This window comes from Sarcophilus harrisii, chromosome 2 (genome assembly GCF_902635505.1).
Source record: "Sarcophilus harrisii chromosome 2, mSarHar1.11, whole genome shotgun sequence".
NCBI lineage: Eukaryota > Metazoa > Chordata > Mammalia > Dasyuromorphia > Dasyuridae > Sarcophilus > Sarcophilus harrisii.
The window spans coordinates 333,522,963-333,538,340 of NC_045427.1; the positions used below are offsets into that span (position 1 = coordinate 333,522,963).

Sequence of the window (15,378 nt, forward strand, 5' to 3'; positions counted from 1 at the left end):
AGAATTCTAATTGTTAAAAAGTTCTGTTGCTCTTTTGAAAAAATATTTTAAACACTTTCCTCATTGCTCTTTGTCCATTCAATAAGCATTACATTGTAAGATATATATATATAATATAAAATGTAAGATCTTCACAGATACAAAAATTTGTATCCAGAGAAGCAGAAATTTAAAAAACACTAGATTATGTTCAGTGATACAAAGATAAAAAATTATTACATTCCCAGGAGTGGTAGTTGAGAGAAATATTTTGATTTGGAAACTTATATAGGATGATAAATGGAGCCTTGGGAGTGTATTTCTAAAAATCTAAATAGATTTTTAGTCTATTTTGTCTAGAAGAAATGGCAGATTAATTTATTATGATTCCAAATGGTAATAGTCCTCAGTGTTGCACCAAGTGAAAATGTATTATTTCAAAATAAGAAAATAGGGGTTTCTGGGGGAGGGTTGGGAGCAAGAGGTGCACTTGAAACCTTAAGGAGCATGATAATATAGCTAGAGGAATAAATTGAAGTGTGGCTGGAGTAGATTTTAGATGTAGTGGATGACCAATGCTGACACCAATAAATAGGCCCTAACCAAGGCTTGGTTTCATGGCTGAGCAGCAAGGAAGCCAGCAAAATGGTTGGGATGTATTTAAGAGAATTGCCCATAGTCATATACTGCTAAAGTGGGATTTAAATGTAGGTGTTCTTGAATCCAAGTCTAGCACTTTTTCTACTCTGGCATATTATTTTTCATAGTTCTCTTCCTTGCTACACCTCCTAGGTTATCAATTAACATTTTTTAGACCAAGACCAAAGCAAGCCTTTCCTCATAAATCTTTGTAGAGAAAAACAAAGGGGAACAGTTGTGGATCAGCAGTTCTTTTTTGAAGAAAGTATATTATATCAGTTTTCTGCTTCTTTGAATAAAGATTTTTGTGTCTGAGAAGATTCTAGGTTTGAGTAATAATTATTATATGTATATAGTAATATCTTATTAATAATTGTCCTTATATTAAAATAAGATTTACTTTTAAAAGAATACTTAGTTGTTGTCTGACTGAATAAATTAGGATTCAGCCTAGGTGGTCCAATGATACTATTTCTTTTTTAAAAATTAATTTTTTTCTTTTGTTACATTCATTTCTAAGTTTTGGGTTCTATAATTCCCTCCAGCCCCTTCTCCTGCTCCATTTAGAGGGCAAACAATATGATATCCATTAAATATGTGAAATAAAACATAATATCTATATTAATTTAGGCTGGTATTTCAAATGGAATTTTTTTTTCCCTGTGTGTGAGTGGAGGGGAAAAGAGAAGGATGTTTGTTTATTTAAGTCCTATTCATCTTGCCCAGAAACCTAATCAATATCTTTTTATTCAAAGTTTGTCTTGAAAACAAATTGCATTGGATATACCCCCTAATCTGAAACAGATCTTGATATTAAATTATATCAATATCTATAATTTAATAGAATTATAAATTAGCATTATATATAACATAACATTAGCAATTTCCTATCTCAGGAATTTTTTCCCCCCCTGAGGCAATTGGGATTAAATGACTTGCCCAGAGTCATACAACTAGGAAGTGTTAAGTGTCTGAGGGCAGATTTGCACTCAGTTCCTCCTGACTTCATGGCTGGTACTCCATTCACTGTGTCATCTAGTTGACCCCTCAGGGGATTCTTAATCTTTTTTTTATCTTATGCACTCCTTTGATGCTCTAGAGTAATCTGTGTACTCCTTCTCAGGATAATATTTTTAAGTGCATAATACATAATGAATTTTCAGAGGAAATTGTGATTTTATTCTAATTAGAGTAATCAAGAACTTTTTAAGTTCACTGATTCCACTTACTTTATCTGAATATGAACCCCATTGTGAAGTCCCAACAAGTACTTTGAAGTAATAAATGGTAAATACTTATGATTCATTTTTGATTCTATTCATTTCTAAAAGCATGTGTTCCCTTTTCTAGGTGAGGAAGATGGAAGAGACCAATCAAAACTTGAAACAAAAGTTTGGGAAGCATATAATCCATTAATTGATAAGCAGATCGATCAGTTCCTGGTAGTGGCACGGTATGTAAAGTTCTTGACACACTTTGACTCGTGGAGCTATAACCATAGATAATTTTAAAGCTAGAAATGATCGATTATATTATTTAACTTAATTTCTTGATTTTACAAGTGATGAGATGGAAGGTCAGAATGGTTAAGCTACTTCAGCAGGGTCATAGAAGTGGGATCCAAATCCTTAGATTTGGATACCAAATACCTTATGACTGGGTATTCTTATTATTGCACTACATTGAATATTGTTGGCTCTAGTATTTCCCAGATGACCTGTGATATGCCTTTTTGTGACTACTAGGCACAAGGAAAAAGTCCTTAATTTCTTAGCTACTTCCATCTTTGCTTTCCTGACCCCAAGGTAGAAATAGGACCAGGCAAACTGACAGCTGAGGTTTATGTTTTTTCTTATGTTCTTTGTAATCTTGATGTTATTTGAGGTCTAACGCACTTTTTTCAATGCTAGCTTGGGTTGAGGTCTAGCAGCTGACTCGGAGAGATAATGTTATAGTTTTGCCTGAGATTCAGCAGCTACTTTGTAGAATCATGATCCAAATTGAGAGTAATCTACATGTTTCATCTCCTCTTTCTCCTCTGAATCCTTTCTATTGCTCAGAGACATCTTGGTATGTTTCTGTCACTTCTTGTTTTTAAGGTGGCTTAGGAAAGATTTGGAACATTAATATTAAACTATAATAAGAGTGTACTTTGGAGGTGGAAAAGTAGCTTATTTCTTAAACTTTGCATGTAGAGCTAGAAGCCTTCTAAGACCCTGTAGGATTGTCACTAAGCATTCTTGTCTGTGCTATCATAATCTCATTTTGATCTTCTTTGAGAATGGAGGACAAGCAACTGCTTTTCTTTGTTTATTTAATTTTAATGGCATGGCTTCAGTAGAAGACCTATATGTCTAATTGAGGACTTCTTAGTTTCATTGATGTTTTTGTTTCATATTGTGTAGGACCATAGTGGTCACTAACACAATCAGGAGTCTGAGTATGAATGCAGAAAAAAGTTTCTTGCTCATGACAAAGATGGACAAAGTGTGTCAGTCTCTGATACACAAAGAGTGGTCTCAGAAACACACACACACACACACACACACACACACACACACACACACACACGGATTCTAAAGTGTAGTTTCTAAAAACATGAGATAAGAAAGCCTGAGTATCTCAAATGCACAGTGGTGTTTCCCACTCAATCCAGTCCCCAGTCCTCAAAGAGCTTCCATTCTAGAAGAGAAAGATAACAGTAGAGGGCAGAGGGCAAAAAACAAAAGATTCTTTTCAAATCTCAGGCCACCAGCCCTGATTACAAAACCCAATCCTTGCCCCCAAGGTGCTTACATTCTTACATTCTTTTGGAGAGAGAATCTCTACCTTGATTATTTTTTGATTTCCTTGTGGGTTTCAATTTTCTAATTTGTCTAATTTCTCCAATTTTATTTTCATAACTGTGAAAACCAAATAAATACCCATCTTTTTCTCATAATGTAAATTTCTTTTTCTAAATATTTTTTCTTCCTTTCTCTCATTGAAACAAGAGTTAAACTTGTGTGGGATAGTAGTGGCGAAAATGAATCAGAGACTCTGAGAGTAAGAAAAAGTAAAAAAGGGTTTTATTATGGTCTCGCAAGAAAGAGCATCTCTCATCCAACAAGGTGTTTGTCAGAAAAAAGGAGTGCAAAGTGAAAACTGCAAAACAGTATTTAATACCTTGAACATAGAAGTCTGTACCCTCACCTGGCCTTTTCTCCCTTTGTTTAGAGGAGTCCAGGCTTACATTCCAATCCCGGAAATGTAACCCAGAAATAAAAGAATAAATTACCTTTAAAATTTGCTAATTAAGAGGTGGTGGGAAACAGGAGGGGGACAAACACCTGCAACTTTTTTTTTTTTTTAGCTATAGCTAAATTATTACAATAAAATTATTATATTATATATATGTGTGTGTGTTATATCATATATATATATATATATATATATGTATATATATGTTATTTGTTATTATAAAGTCTTAAGTTATAATTAAGGTATAGTTTAAGGCTATATTCCCATGAGAGTGTCTTCACTTAGTTAATTCCACACAACCATTCTGAGCATATACCATCACTGTGATTACATTGACAGCTATTTTGCTGCACTCCTCATCTGAAGACATTCTTTATTGGGAAGAGGGAAGCTTGTTTTGTCATCTATTCTTTAAGGTCAAGTTTGCTCATTCTAGCTAATTAGACTTTGTGTCTTTCATTGTTATTTTAACATTTCATTGTTCTATGAGCATTATGTGCATAGCTCTCCTAGAAATTTAAGATTCCTACAAATCTTCCCCTACTAATTTGATTTCCTCATTCATTATTACTACTTATGTATGTTAATATTACATTCTTTTTATGTAACAAAACTATATCATTTATCAATAAGTGCAGAAAAAACTTTCATCAATGCATATTTTTTTTATGTGAACAAAAGTACACATTTAAAACCAAGAACTAATACTATTGGAAACCTGGAATCTATCAATAAGTATATGGTTGTTTAACCTTTCCCTCTGTTAACTGTGTCAACAAGACAGGAAAACATTCGAGGTATAAACATAAGCAAAGACGAGGAAAATAAATCCTTCTTTTCTAATATTATGTTTGACTTTAGTTGATCATAGGTCTAGAGTTAGAATAGACTTTAAAGATCTTTTTAGTCTGCCCTTTCATGTTACAAATGAGAAAACTGAGGCTCAGGGCAGTTTATGTGACTTGGGCACTAATGTTGAGGTTGGGAAAGGGACCCCAAAAGTTTGGGGTCACAGACCTGTGAGGTGGTGTCTCAGAAGAATTTGCAGGCTTGAACCCATTTCCTAGTCAAGGGGCAAAGTTTATTGTGATTGTAACGTTATTATAAGCAGGCTGAATTCCAAAAAAAAAAATAATAATAATAATAATTAGCAAAGAAACAAAAGCAAAGCCATACATTTATCTAGCTTTTTATCATTGACATGCTAATTCTATGGCCCAGGGGAATTTAGTTATCTCTGACCAACAAATTATCTATCTGACTGTCTGCAATGAACTGAGGAGTAGTCTATTCACTATTCACTAGTCTATTTGATGTGTGGGACTATCCTGAGGCCAGAAGCTATCTGACTGAGGAGTATTCTATTCAGAATCTGACAGACCTACAGACAGAAGCAGACTCCAAAGTCAGAAGATTTAGGACTACTGACTTTTTGTTAGAACAGAACTCCCCCTAAAATCAGGAGACTATAAAATCATTGTTATATTATATCACTAACACCTACATTATTATAATCAGGCAGGATTTGGTCATATTTCCTTACTAATAGTTCTTAAGATGATTAATAGCTTCTGTGAAATATTAACTACTTTAAAAAATTCTATACCAAAATGAGAGTGTATATTTTAGCTTTTCACAGTTTTTCCTTACACCAACTTTTCAGTACATACCTGGTCTCATAAGCCTTATTTTCCATGATTTGTATATTTAATCTTTAGTTATTGTCAAGTAAAACAGAATGAAATTCTGTTTTTTCTTTTTATGACCAAACTTTTCTTTCCATCTCTTCCCACTATCTCTGAACTCTTAAACCTATGGGCACATCTAGATTGACAAAAGAAGATAAACTTAAGAAACCATCTTTATTATAAGACATAGAGTCTTCCTTTTCTTTACAAGATTCAAAATACTACTTTAGTCCCTATTTGAGTATCCTCTTACTACTTTATTGACAAAATTGAGGCCATCCATGAGCTTCCCTGTATCCAGTACATATTTAAAACCTCTATAAAATCCCTTCCTATCTTTTTGTCCTCCTTAGTTTCTGAGAAAGAGGTAAAATTTAAGTTTTTCCCTTCTTCCCTTCCCTTCATCTCTTCCTCTTTCCCTCCTCCTCATCTTCTCTCCCTATACCTTTAATCTCTTCCTGCTCTAGTCTTTCATATTATTTTTAATTATCAAATTTCCCTTATCATTTCTTCATTACTGCCTATTCAGTCTTTTTAAATACATTTCTCTTCAATGTGCCATTCTCTCAGGATTGTCAAGTAGAGTAGATTGTATTCTATGTGGAGAGATTTATAATTTGGGAAGTTTGGACACTTAAAAAGGGCCCAGGTTGTGAAGTGTTTTAAATATCAAAAAGGAGTTGTAGATGAAACTGAGTTTTCAAATCTAGGTGGCTAGAAGGATGATAGTGCCCTCAAAAATAATAGAGAGATATGGGAAGAAAATAATGAATTCTGTCAGACATATGAAGTTGTAAGAAACAAATATCTTATCAAGAATTCCACTGACTTACTCATGAATGCCGGAAAATTTTATTTTATATTCTTGCAAGAATGAGTGCCTAAGTGAAGATGCATGATAAATAGTTGATTGAATAGGAAATAAATAGGTTTGGGAATCCTGAAGCAAAAAGAAGAGACCATAAGAAGAAAACTTTAGGAGACAATTAGTTGGCATGATCTGGATCCACCAAAAAAAAAAAAAAAGACTGAGGAGTGATCACTTGTAGGATGAGAACCAAAAAAAATTGTATCCAGAAGGAAAATTTGATGCCAAAAGCTACAGAGAAGTTCAGAAGGATGAGGACTGCATGGGGAGTGGGAGGAGGAATCAACTATTGGATTTAATTACTAAGAGGTTCTTGTAATTTTAGAGAGTGATTTCATTTTAGTGAGTTCAAAGAACTTAAATGACAGGAGAAGAAATAGTAGTATTTATTATGGAAAGCTTTTTAGTTTCGTTTTTAGTTGAAAAGGAAAGCAAATGTATAAGATGATAAGTTATCAGGCATAGTAGTCTCTGATGAAGTTTTTTTGAAGACTTAGGAATGTTTATAGGCAGCAGTGAAAGAGCCAGTAGTTAGGAAAAGACTGAAGATGAGTATTGGGATTTAGCAAGACAGAATTAGCTATAGAGCAAAGGGGAAAGAGATTCAAGCATTTCTGAAGCTAGTGTAGAACTTGATAGAAAAGAGAAAGTATACTGGAGAAGGAGTGACGACTTTGAATAGTATATTACAGTACTGAAAGTTAGATTGGAGGTAACAGTAAGAACAGAGTACGTTTAGGAAGAAGGAGGTTTAGAGAGAGATGGAAAGATAAAATATTATGATGAAATAAAGGAAATTCCCCTTCTGATCTCTGAGGTGTCCCAGGGCTTTCGAAGCTCTCCTTTGGTGGTCTGCAGTTCCCCTGCAATTACCCCTTTCTACTGGCTACTGATAGACCCACTTACTATAATGGTTGGGGGCAGGGAGACCAGGGTACTTGACATGGAAATGGAACACTTGACTCATGGAAAAATTATGTTTATTAAGCTTTGTGTTCATTATTAATACTGTGCTAGGAATATAAAAATAAAATAAGATGGGCCCTATCCTCAAGGATTTTGTATCCTAATAGGATAAGATAAAACATAAAAAGGAGTTGGAAAGAATTGAAGGCTATATGCATAGAAATGTGACAGCTAATGTGGTAATAAAACAGACGGAGTGAGTGAGCAGGAAGTAAAGTGAAACAAGAATATTACTGTCCCTGTGTTTATGTGAAATGGGATGCAGAAGTAAGTTTTTAAGAACTGAGTAAATTGAAGACATAAGAATTTATGGCATTTGAAAGAATATTTTGAGTGTCAAAATCCTCAGAATGAGAGAGAGAATTAGGTTGGAGGTTAAGGCTGTGAGCCAAACACTGGGTGGAGGCAGAGGGAAGAGAAGTTGGTAAATAATAGTGATAGTAAAGAAGAGGGGATGGATGAATGAAGGTATAACCATTGTTGGAAAGAATTGAAGCGATATTCATTATTGTCAAAAGAAAACCAGGTATTAATGAGTGCTAGAAGATAGAAGGAAACTTTGATATTACAAAGCACACATTCCTAAATGCAAGTAAAGGGATCTGGGGGAGGCTTGCACATTTGGAATGAGATAATATTGGGTTTCAGTTGAGGGGAACAAAGAAATAGACATTTGAGATTGTGGATCAAGATTTTTTCTTTAATAAGTGGCTGGTTAACTGTGGTCTAGCTTTTCACTTGAAGATTCCCAAGTGATTTCCAAAGTTACAAATAATCACTTAAATTATAATAATCTCTTAAATTTATCAATCAATAAGTATTAAGCACCTACTTCTTGCTAGAACTGCCCTAGGTCTGTGAAATCCAAATACAAATAATGAAATTGTCTCTCAAGAAACTTGAATTCTGATGGAAATACTGTGTGTGTATTTCTTATTTCTTCCTCTTTGTTATATCTAATAAGCTGTTATGTTTTATACTTTGTACTTCCCTAGTCTCTGTCTCTAATATGTGTCCTCTCATCCATTAACATGACCTATGAAGTTGTCTTTTTACTTTTTTAATGAACTATTTTAGTAATTTGGTTCTGAATTCTCTGGTTCTAGTTTCTCCTTCCCAATCTATATTTCACACAACTACTCTTGGTTTGTCTCCCTATTGCTTTTAGAAAAAAAATCAAAACTTCATAGCATTTAAAACCCACCATAACCTGGCTTGGATCAGTCATTCCTAAAGTATTTGCCAATACTATTTTTATATATCCTATTGATGTAAGTGATATAGATACTGGATGTGGTAGGCATCAAATGGTGGGGTTCAGTCATGAAGAATTCACAATGGCAATTCTCTTTGGCAGAAAGTAGATTTATTTAGGGAACAGGTTACAAAAATGAAGGATTACAATAGACACCAGGAACGGTCAATATGAAATATAGTGGGAGCATATGAAAGACAAATTCCTCAGTGGAACTCACAATTACTCAGTAGAAAGGGAGTACCCTCTAAGGTTGGGGCATATCCTTAGCTGACAGGCTAAATCCTGAAAGGCACTTAGTACCCAAAAAGGGTTAGTTATAAGGAGAAGTGGAGTTGAGCAGCATAGTAGAATTAGGAGAGATACCATATGGCATGGCTGAGAGGTAGGGAATAAAAAATCACAAAGCAGAGTGGTAACTGATCCAAAGGAGGGCAGCTGCATAGCCATGGTTCTTAAGTTGATTTTATAAGGAAAATTTAACCTCAAGGTTATGACTAGGGTTTTTGATAGGATATGGCAAGATGAGACTCCTGCAGATCCCCACAGAGAGTGGGTCTCGGGGGTTTGACATAATTTGGATTTCTATGGAACCTTGGAGGTAAACTGATCTCTATCAATGCCTTCTCCCTATCTGCCTCAGGGATTAATTTTTATCAATTCCTCTGCTAATCACATTCAGTATTGAAGACCTCATCACTATGATCCTGTTAAACTGTTCTGCTCCCTCTTCAAAGTACATGACTTTTGGTGTCTTGCCTCAATACCTGGAACATATTGTTTCCTCATTTCTAGCTCTTAGAATTCCTACCTTCCTTCAATGCTTAGCTCATATTGATCCACTAACATGAGGATTTTCTTTATCCAACAGTTGTTTTCCTCCTTTTGGAATTAAAATTTTTATTATATATTGCCTTCAGTTTTATTTTTAGTTCCTAAATTCTCTGCTCTCCCCTTCCCCCTGCCTAACCCATTGAGAAAGCAAGAAATACGAAACCCATCACAGAATTCTATAATCATACAAAAGAAATTCCTGTTTAATTTTTGTTCTAAGAAAGAAGGGAAGAAATTATGCTTCAATCTGCACTCTGAATCCTTTTTCTTATCTAAAGGCATATATATATATATATATTTGTTTCAGTATGAGTCCTCTGGAATTACGATTAGTCATTATGTTCAGAATTACTTAGTTTACAAAGTTATTTATCTTCAAAATATTTCTGTTATTTTAATTCTACTCATTTAACTTTGAATCTGTTCAGATAAATCTAGGCCTTTTTGAAACTCATCTTCTTTATTATATCTTGATACTATTCCATCATCTTTATATAACATAACTTGCTCAGCTATTCCCCAATTGGTGAACAATGTGCTCATTTTCTGTTTCATTACCATCCCCAAAAGAACTGCAATGAACATTTTTGTACATTAATGTCTTTTTTTCCTCTTTTGTTAATCTTCTTGGTCTATAGAGGTAGTTGTGGTATTGACGTGCTATAGCGGTAGCTATGGTATTACTATTTTGGCATCTGTCCGAATGATTATACCATTTAACAACTTTGCATTACTACATTCATGTTCCTATTTTGCCACAGCCAGCCCCTCCAGCATTTGTTATTTTTGATATTTTATCCAATTTAGCGGGTGTGAAGTAGTGCATCAGTGAGTTGTTTTATTTACATTTCTACACTTAACAATAAATTAGGGGCAGCAAGGTGGCACAGTGGATAGAGCACCAGCCCTAAAGTCAGGAGGACCCAAGTTCAAACCTGGCCTCAGACACCTAACACTTCCTAGCTGTATGACCATAGGCAAGTCACTTAACCCCATTGCCTTAGCAAAAAATAAAAAACCCAGTAACTTAGAGTGTTTTTATATGGTTGTTGATAGTATTGATTTCTTCCTACAAAAACTTCTGTTCATTTGATCTTTTGCTAACTAGGAAATGCCATTTTTTCTTTTAAAACTGACTCAGTTCCTTATATATTTTAGAAATGAGTTCTTTATCAGAAAAGGTTGCTCCAAAGATAATTCCCAATTTTCTACTTTTCTATTGTTTCTGTTTGTTTTATATTCTTTATTGCATTGTATTGTTTGTACAAAAAAATGGTTTAATTTTATGTAACCAAAATTATCCACTTTTCTTCCTTTGAAACTTGTTATGGGCCAGACCTCGGAACTTGAAACAAGGATTCTTACAAGGTGTTAAATCAGTGGAATTGATAAAGACAATGGTTATCTAGTTTAGCATGGTGCTTAATAGTTCTCTAGTTCAGTACATGTACTTAGTACTTAATATAGTTCCACAAGATTCACACTTATGATAAGAGAGCATATAAGCTCAGCCAGATTTGGAGGCAGAGAAAACAAGAGAACTGGAGGCAGGAGCTTAAGCTCTCCACTGAAGGAGAGATTCAATTCCATCTTCCGTCAGGCTCCTGATGGCTGGCCTGGCCTTCTGCATTTTCTCCACTGTAACCAAGACTCCAGAAGGCCTCTAAGAAAGCTAGCCGGGCCCCAGGCAAGGAGGCAATAAAGAATTTGAACTTTTAACACCTGGCTACTCTTGTGGTGATTACTCTACTGAAAGGAAGGCTGCCCAAGACCTCCGGAAAACTCACCAAGAACCTTACTTACAGAAACTCTTTGTTTCTTTTTTGGTTGTGTGTTCTTCCATGTTTCTTCCATGTTTTACTGATTGATTTATCATGTCATCCATATTCAAATCATGTACTCATAATTATATATTTTTGTAATGTTGCTTGAGATCTGGGACCCATTCCCCCCTTTTTTTTTCTTTTCTTTTTTTTTTTTTGATCCCTTTTTTTAATTGATCCCTTTGATATTCTTGACCTTGTATTCCTTCAGATGAATTTTTATATTTTTTTTCTAGCATGGTGAAGTAATTCTTCAAAAGTCCCCCAAACCTCAAGAACTGTCACTCACTGATTTTGATCTCAGCATTCCTTCCCCTCCTTTTACCCTATCACAATGAAACCCCAAAACACAACATAGGCTAACATCAAAACTAACTCCTAAACATTGGTTCTTCCCATTCCACTTCTTTGTGTGGATGTTTGCCTAGGGCTTCACAGCCATCTTGGTCACACCCCTTTAGGAATAAAAGCATGTCAGGTAAAAAAAAAAAAAAAAAGTTAAGGAAAACAGTCTCTGAATTGCTAGTGCCTTACCTGACTACTGAAAAAGAGGAAGTTGGCCGAATTACTATAGAGGAACACTGTGGGTGGAGGGAGGTACTACATGCTTCACCAGGTCTGAGGAAAAAGTTCAGCATCCAACTAGGATCAGTGCTGACCACTCAAAAATCATTTGGGGCAGAGACCTACTCTAGAGATCTGTAAATTGCTGGGTGTGGAAAAAGGCTGAGATATTTCAAGATAGTTTTCCTCAAGGAAACCACAGTTAGAGGGGAGGGAGTCAAGAAGTGAGTGAAAAGGAAAATAGGTCAAGGTGAGCAGGCTGAAAGTACCAAGATTGCAGGAGGAGGAAAGACTTTGTGAACTTAAATAGATAAATTAATAAGAAATGCAATAGCAACAGAAGGAATTATGGCCTCCAGATCTGATAAATCAATAAATACTGCATAAATCAATGAATACTGCAAAATAAAGAGAAATTGTTGAGGTTGGGAAAGGGGGGACCCAGTTGCCCAGAATGTCGCGAGACATCTCAAAAGAATTTGACAGCTCGAACCCATCTCCTAATCAAGGGGCAAAGTTTAATTGAAAGTAATGATACACCATTACAAAGCAGACTGAATTATAAGGGAATTCAGTAAAAGAAAAAAAACTGAAGCAAGGAGATACTTACATAGCTTTCAATCATAGATATGCTAATTTTATGGCTCATAGTAGGAAGGAGTAATCTCTAGAAGGAGTGATCTCCAGAAGGAGTGGTTCTCAGGTCAATCAGATTATTACTGATATTTAGTATTAGTAATACTGATATTACTGATGATTAGTAATCTTACTAATCATCAATGAATTGGAGTGTTCTTTTTCACTATTGTCTCAGGAGTTTGATCTGTGGGAGTTTCCTGAGGCTAGAAGCTGAGTGGTCAGAATCAGATAGATCAGGTATGTGAATTTCCCCAAGGCAGATTCCAAAGCCAGAAGACCCAGGACCACTGACCCATTAAAACAGAAATCTCCCAAAGTCAGGGGACTACAAAGTAATATTATATCATTTTCCTACCTCAAGCAGTAGTCCTCAAATTAATTTGGGACAAAGGGATGGAGAAGGTTTCTGAAACTGCTTCAGGCTGACAAGGGAAATAGAGCTGTCACTGTGCAATGGGGGATCCAGACTGAGGAGGGGAGGCAAGATGGTGACAGCAGCATTCAGTAGGGATAATGAGTGTCAGAATCAGTTAGCAATGGCATTCAGGGTAAACAAATAGTTGGAGGTTCATAGCTTGGAGCCAGAAGGAAACAAATCTCACAAGAAGATTAAAAATGTAGGGGCTAAATATGAGCAAAAAGGATAATTAAAAGTGGAATTAGTAGAGACAAGAAGCCAGGAACTCCACCCACACTCAGGTGGGGGAAAGTGATGAGGCTATCATGAATACCTCTCATCCAGACAGCTGTTCTAAGAAAAATACCAAAGAATGTTTTCTCCCAAATACCCGATTTTGCCTCCTTGAAGGGCTGGGGGAAGTCTGAAGCAGGAGTACTCAGATGACTTAGGATGCAAGAACCATAATGTTTAAAAAGGTGTTAAACTTTGGGTAGAGAGGATGACATGCAGAGTGGATATAATTATTAAATGGGTTTGATCTTTTTTAGCAAAAACCTGAGCCTTCAAGGAAGTAAAGGTGAAAACAAAAACAAAAAAACCTGTTTGAAGCCCCTGAGAGGGGACATATCTGTAGAATCCATCTGCCAGTCCTTCCCTAAATGTGTACCGCTCCTCCAGATAGGCTTCAGAATGGGGGGGTTTAGCAGCCCTCTTTCACAAATTGGGCATATTTGACAGATCTGTTTAATTATTTGTCCTAGCTTGTGACCAGTGAAAATAGATTTTACTAGGATTGGAGAACATTTTTTTTTTCCAAGTGAGTATGAAGAAGCTTGCCAGAATAATTTTGAAATGGATATCCTACAATTATTATATGGGTAAGAGATCCTTTCTGGCAAAAAGACAAAGGATAGTCAAGAAGACAAAGGATAGTCTAACAGGTTAAAGTTATTCCCATGTGAGGTACTAGTACAAATGGAGGTGGCATCCAGGGTAGGGATGGTGACATTTGGGAAAGGGACCTTTGCCCATATGTGGGCTGCCTTGAGGATGCTTGAGGGCAATCCAACAATCCTGAATGCTCCTATTGCCCATGGAGTTGCCTAGCCTTACTAAAGACTAAGGAGTTATCTCCCCATTGGTATGGGCCCACAGAGTGACACCAAGAGAGCTGGAGAGAAGATACTAGGAGCAAAAGCTCTCCTAAGTAACAAGAAAGAAAGAAAGTTAATCTTAAGTGCCTTAAAGAGCTAGGCTGGAATTAGAAGCTGTCCTGAGGGTGTTTATAACCACCCATAAGGAGAAAGGGTATGTCTCCTTTCTTCTGAGCTGGGGAAGTAAAGGTGTGGTGGTTAGGGTATCATGCACTGACAGCCTGTTTCCCTTGCATATTTAGTAGGAGAACTTTTTGCTGTCAAAAGTTCCCTTTCAAAATGTTCATATAGTCCCATGCGTGCAAAATATGAAAAGCATTTTTAGAGTCAGTAGAGATGTTCACTCTCATTCCTTTCCCCAATTCTAAAACTCTGTAAGGGCAAACATGCTCAGAACCTGGTGGGGTGGCTTGGCCTAGGGTGAAGTTTAGAAGCTTCCTCAATTAGAGGGGCTATGGCAGTTAATTCTAAAGGTTATTCAAATTTCTTTGAGAAGTAAGCAGGTCTGAGTTCAGCCTCACCTTTCATTTGGTAGGGCTGAGGCCAGACAAGAGATTAGTTTACCTTTCAGCATCTTAACTGACTCATAAGACTATGTGGGCCTTTACAAAAAGAACCTCATAACCTTGCCTGGGGGGAAAGGATTGGTATGGCTTGCAGTCAGAGAAGCCTATTGAGTGGGACTGCAGATCAAGATACCATCTAACCCTACTGGTCATGTGCATTGGTGTGTGTGGGGTTATGTTTCCCCTGATTTTGCCTCAAAAAGGGCAAAAAGAAATTGTGATTATGTAATGGTATACAAAAGAAAGCATCTTTAAGATCTAGAGTGGGAAAATCATTGTATCCTCTGGTATCTGAATAAGGATAGTTGCAGAGAGATTCACAGGGAACTAAAAGTTTGTGCTTCTCAATCTCAATCAGAGGTTGTAATCCCTCCCTAGACTCAGGTTCTATTGGGCATCTGTGAGGGAAAACACTGGGATCCCATAGGTCCACTAAGGCTGGAGTGGCATGAGTGTCTTGCCCAAGGATTCCTTTTTCCTGGACACAGGAATTTACTCCTTCCCAGATTTCAGAGAGAACATGGGAGGGCTTTTGAGAAAAGCACAAAAAGTTCACCTGGAGGTCTGAAAAGAGAAAATTGGGTCCTCAACTTCACCATTTAATCACATGGTGATTAAATCATATGGGGGATGTGATTAAATGGTGAAGTTGAGGACCCAATTTATTTGTTAATTAAACATTCTTTTCCTATTAAAATAATAGGAAAAGAATGTTTAAATAACAGTCTACCAAACTGGCTGGGCAGAGGGAGTGTCTCAAAAC

The 15,378-nt window shown here is 36.1% G+C and overlaps 1 protein-coding gene across 10 annotated transcripts in view; it reads left to right on the top strand.

Moving 5' to 3' along the window:
* MTA1 (metastasis associated 1) overlaps positions 1-15,378 on the top strand; it is a 243,965-nt gene that overhangs the window by 135,626 nt on the left and 92,961 nt on the right. For all 10 annotated transcript variants that reach the window (XM_031952899.1, XM_031952898.1, XM_031952890.1 and 7 more), the window contains one exon: positions 1,969-2,071. In XM_031952899.1, the coding sequence (XP_031808759.1) occupies positions 1,969-2,071 (103 nt within the window). The remainder of the gene's footprint in view (positions 1-1,968; positions 2,072-15,378) is intronic.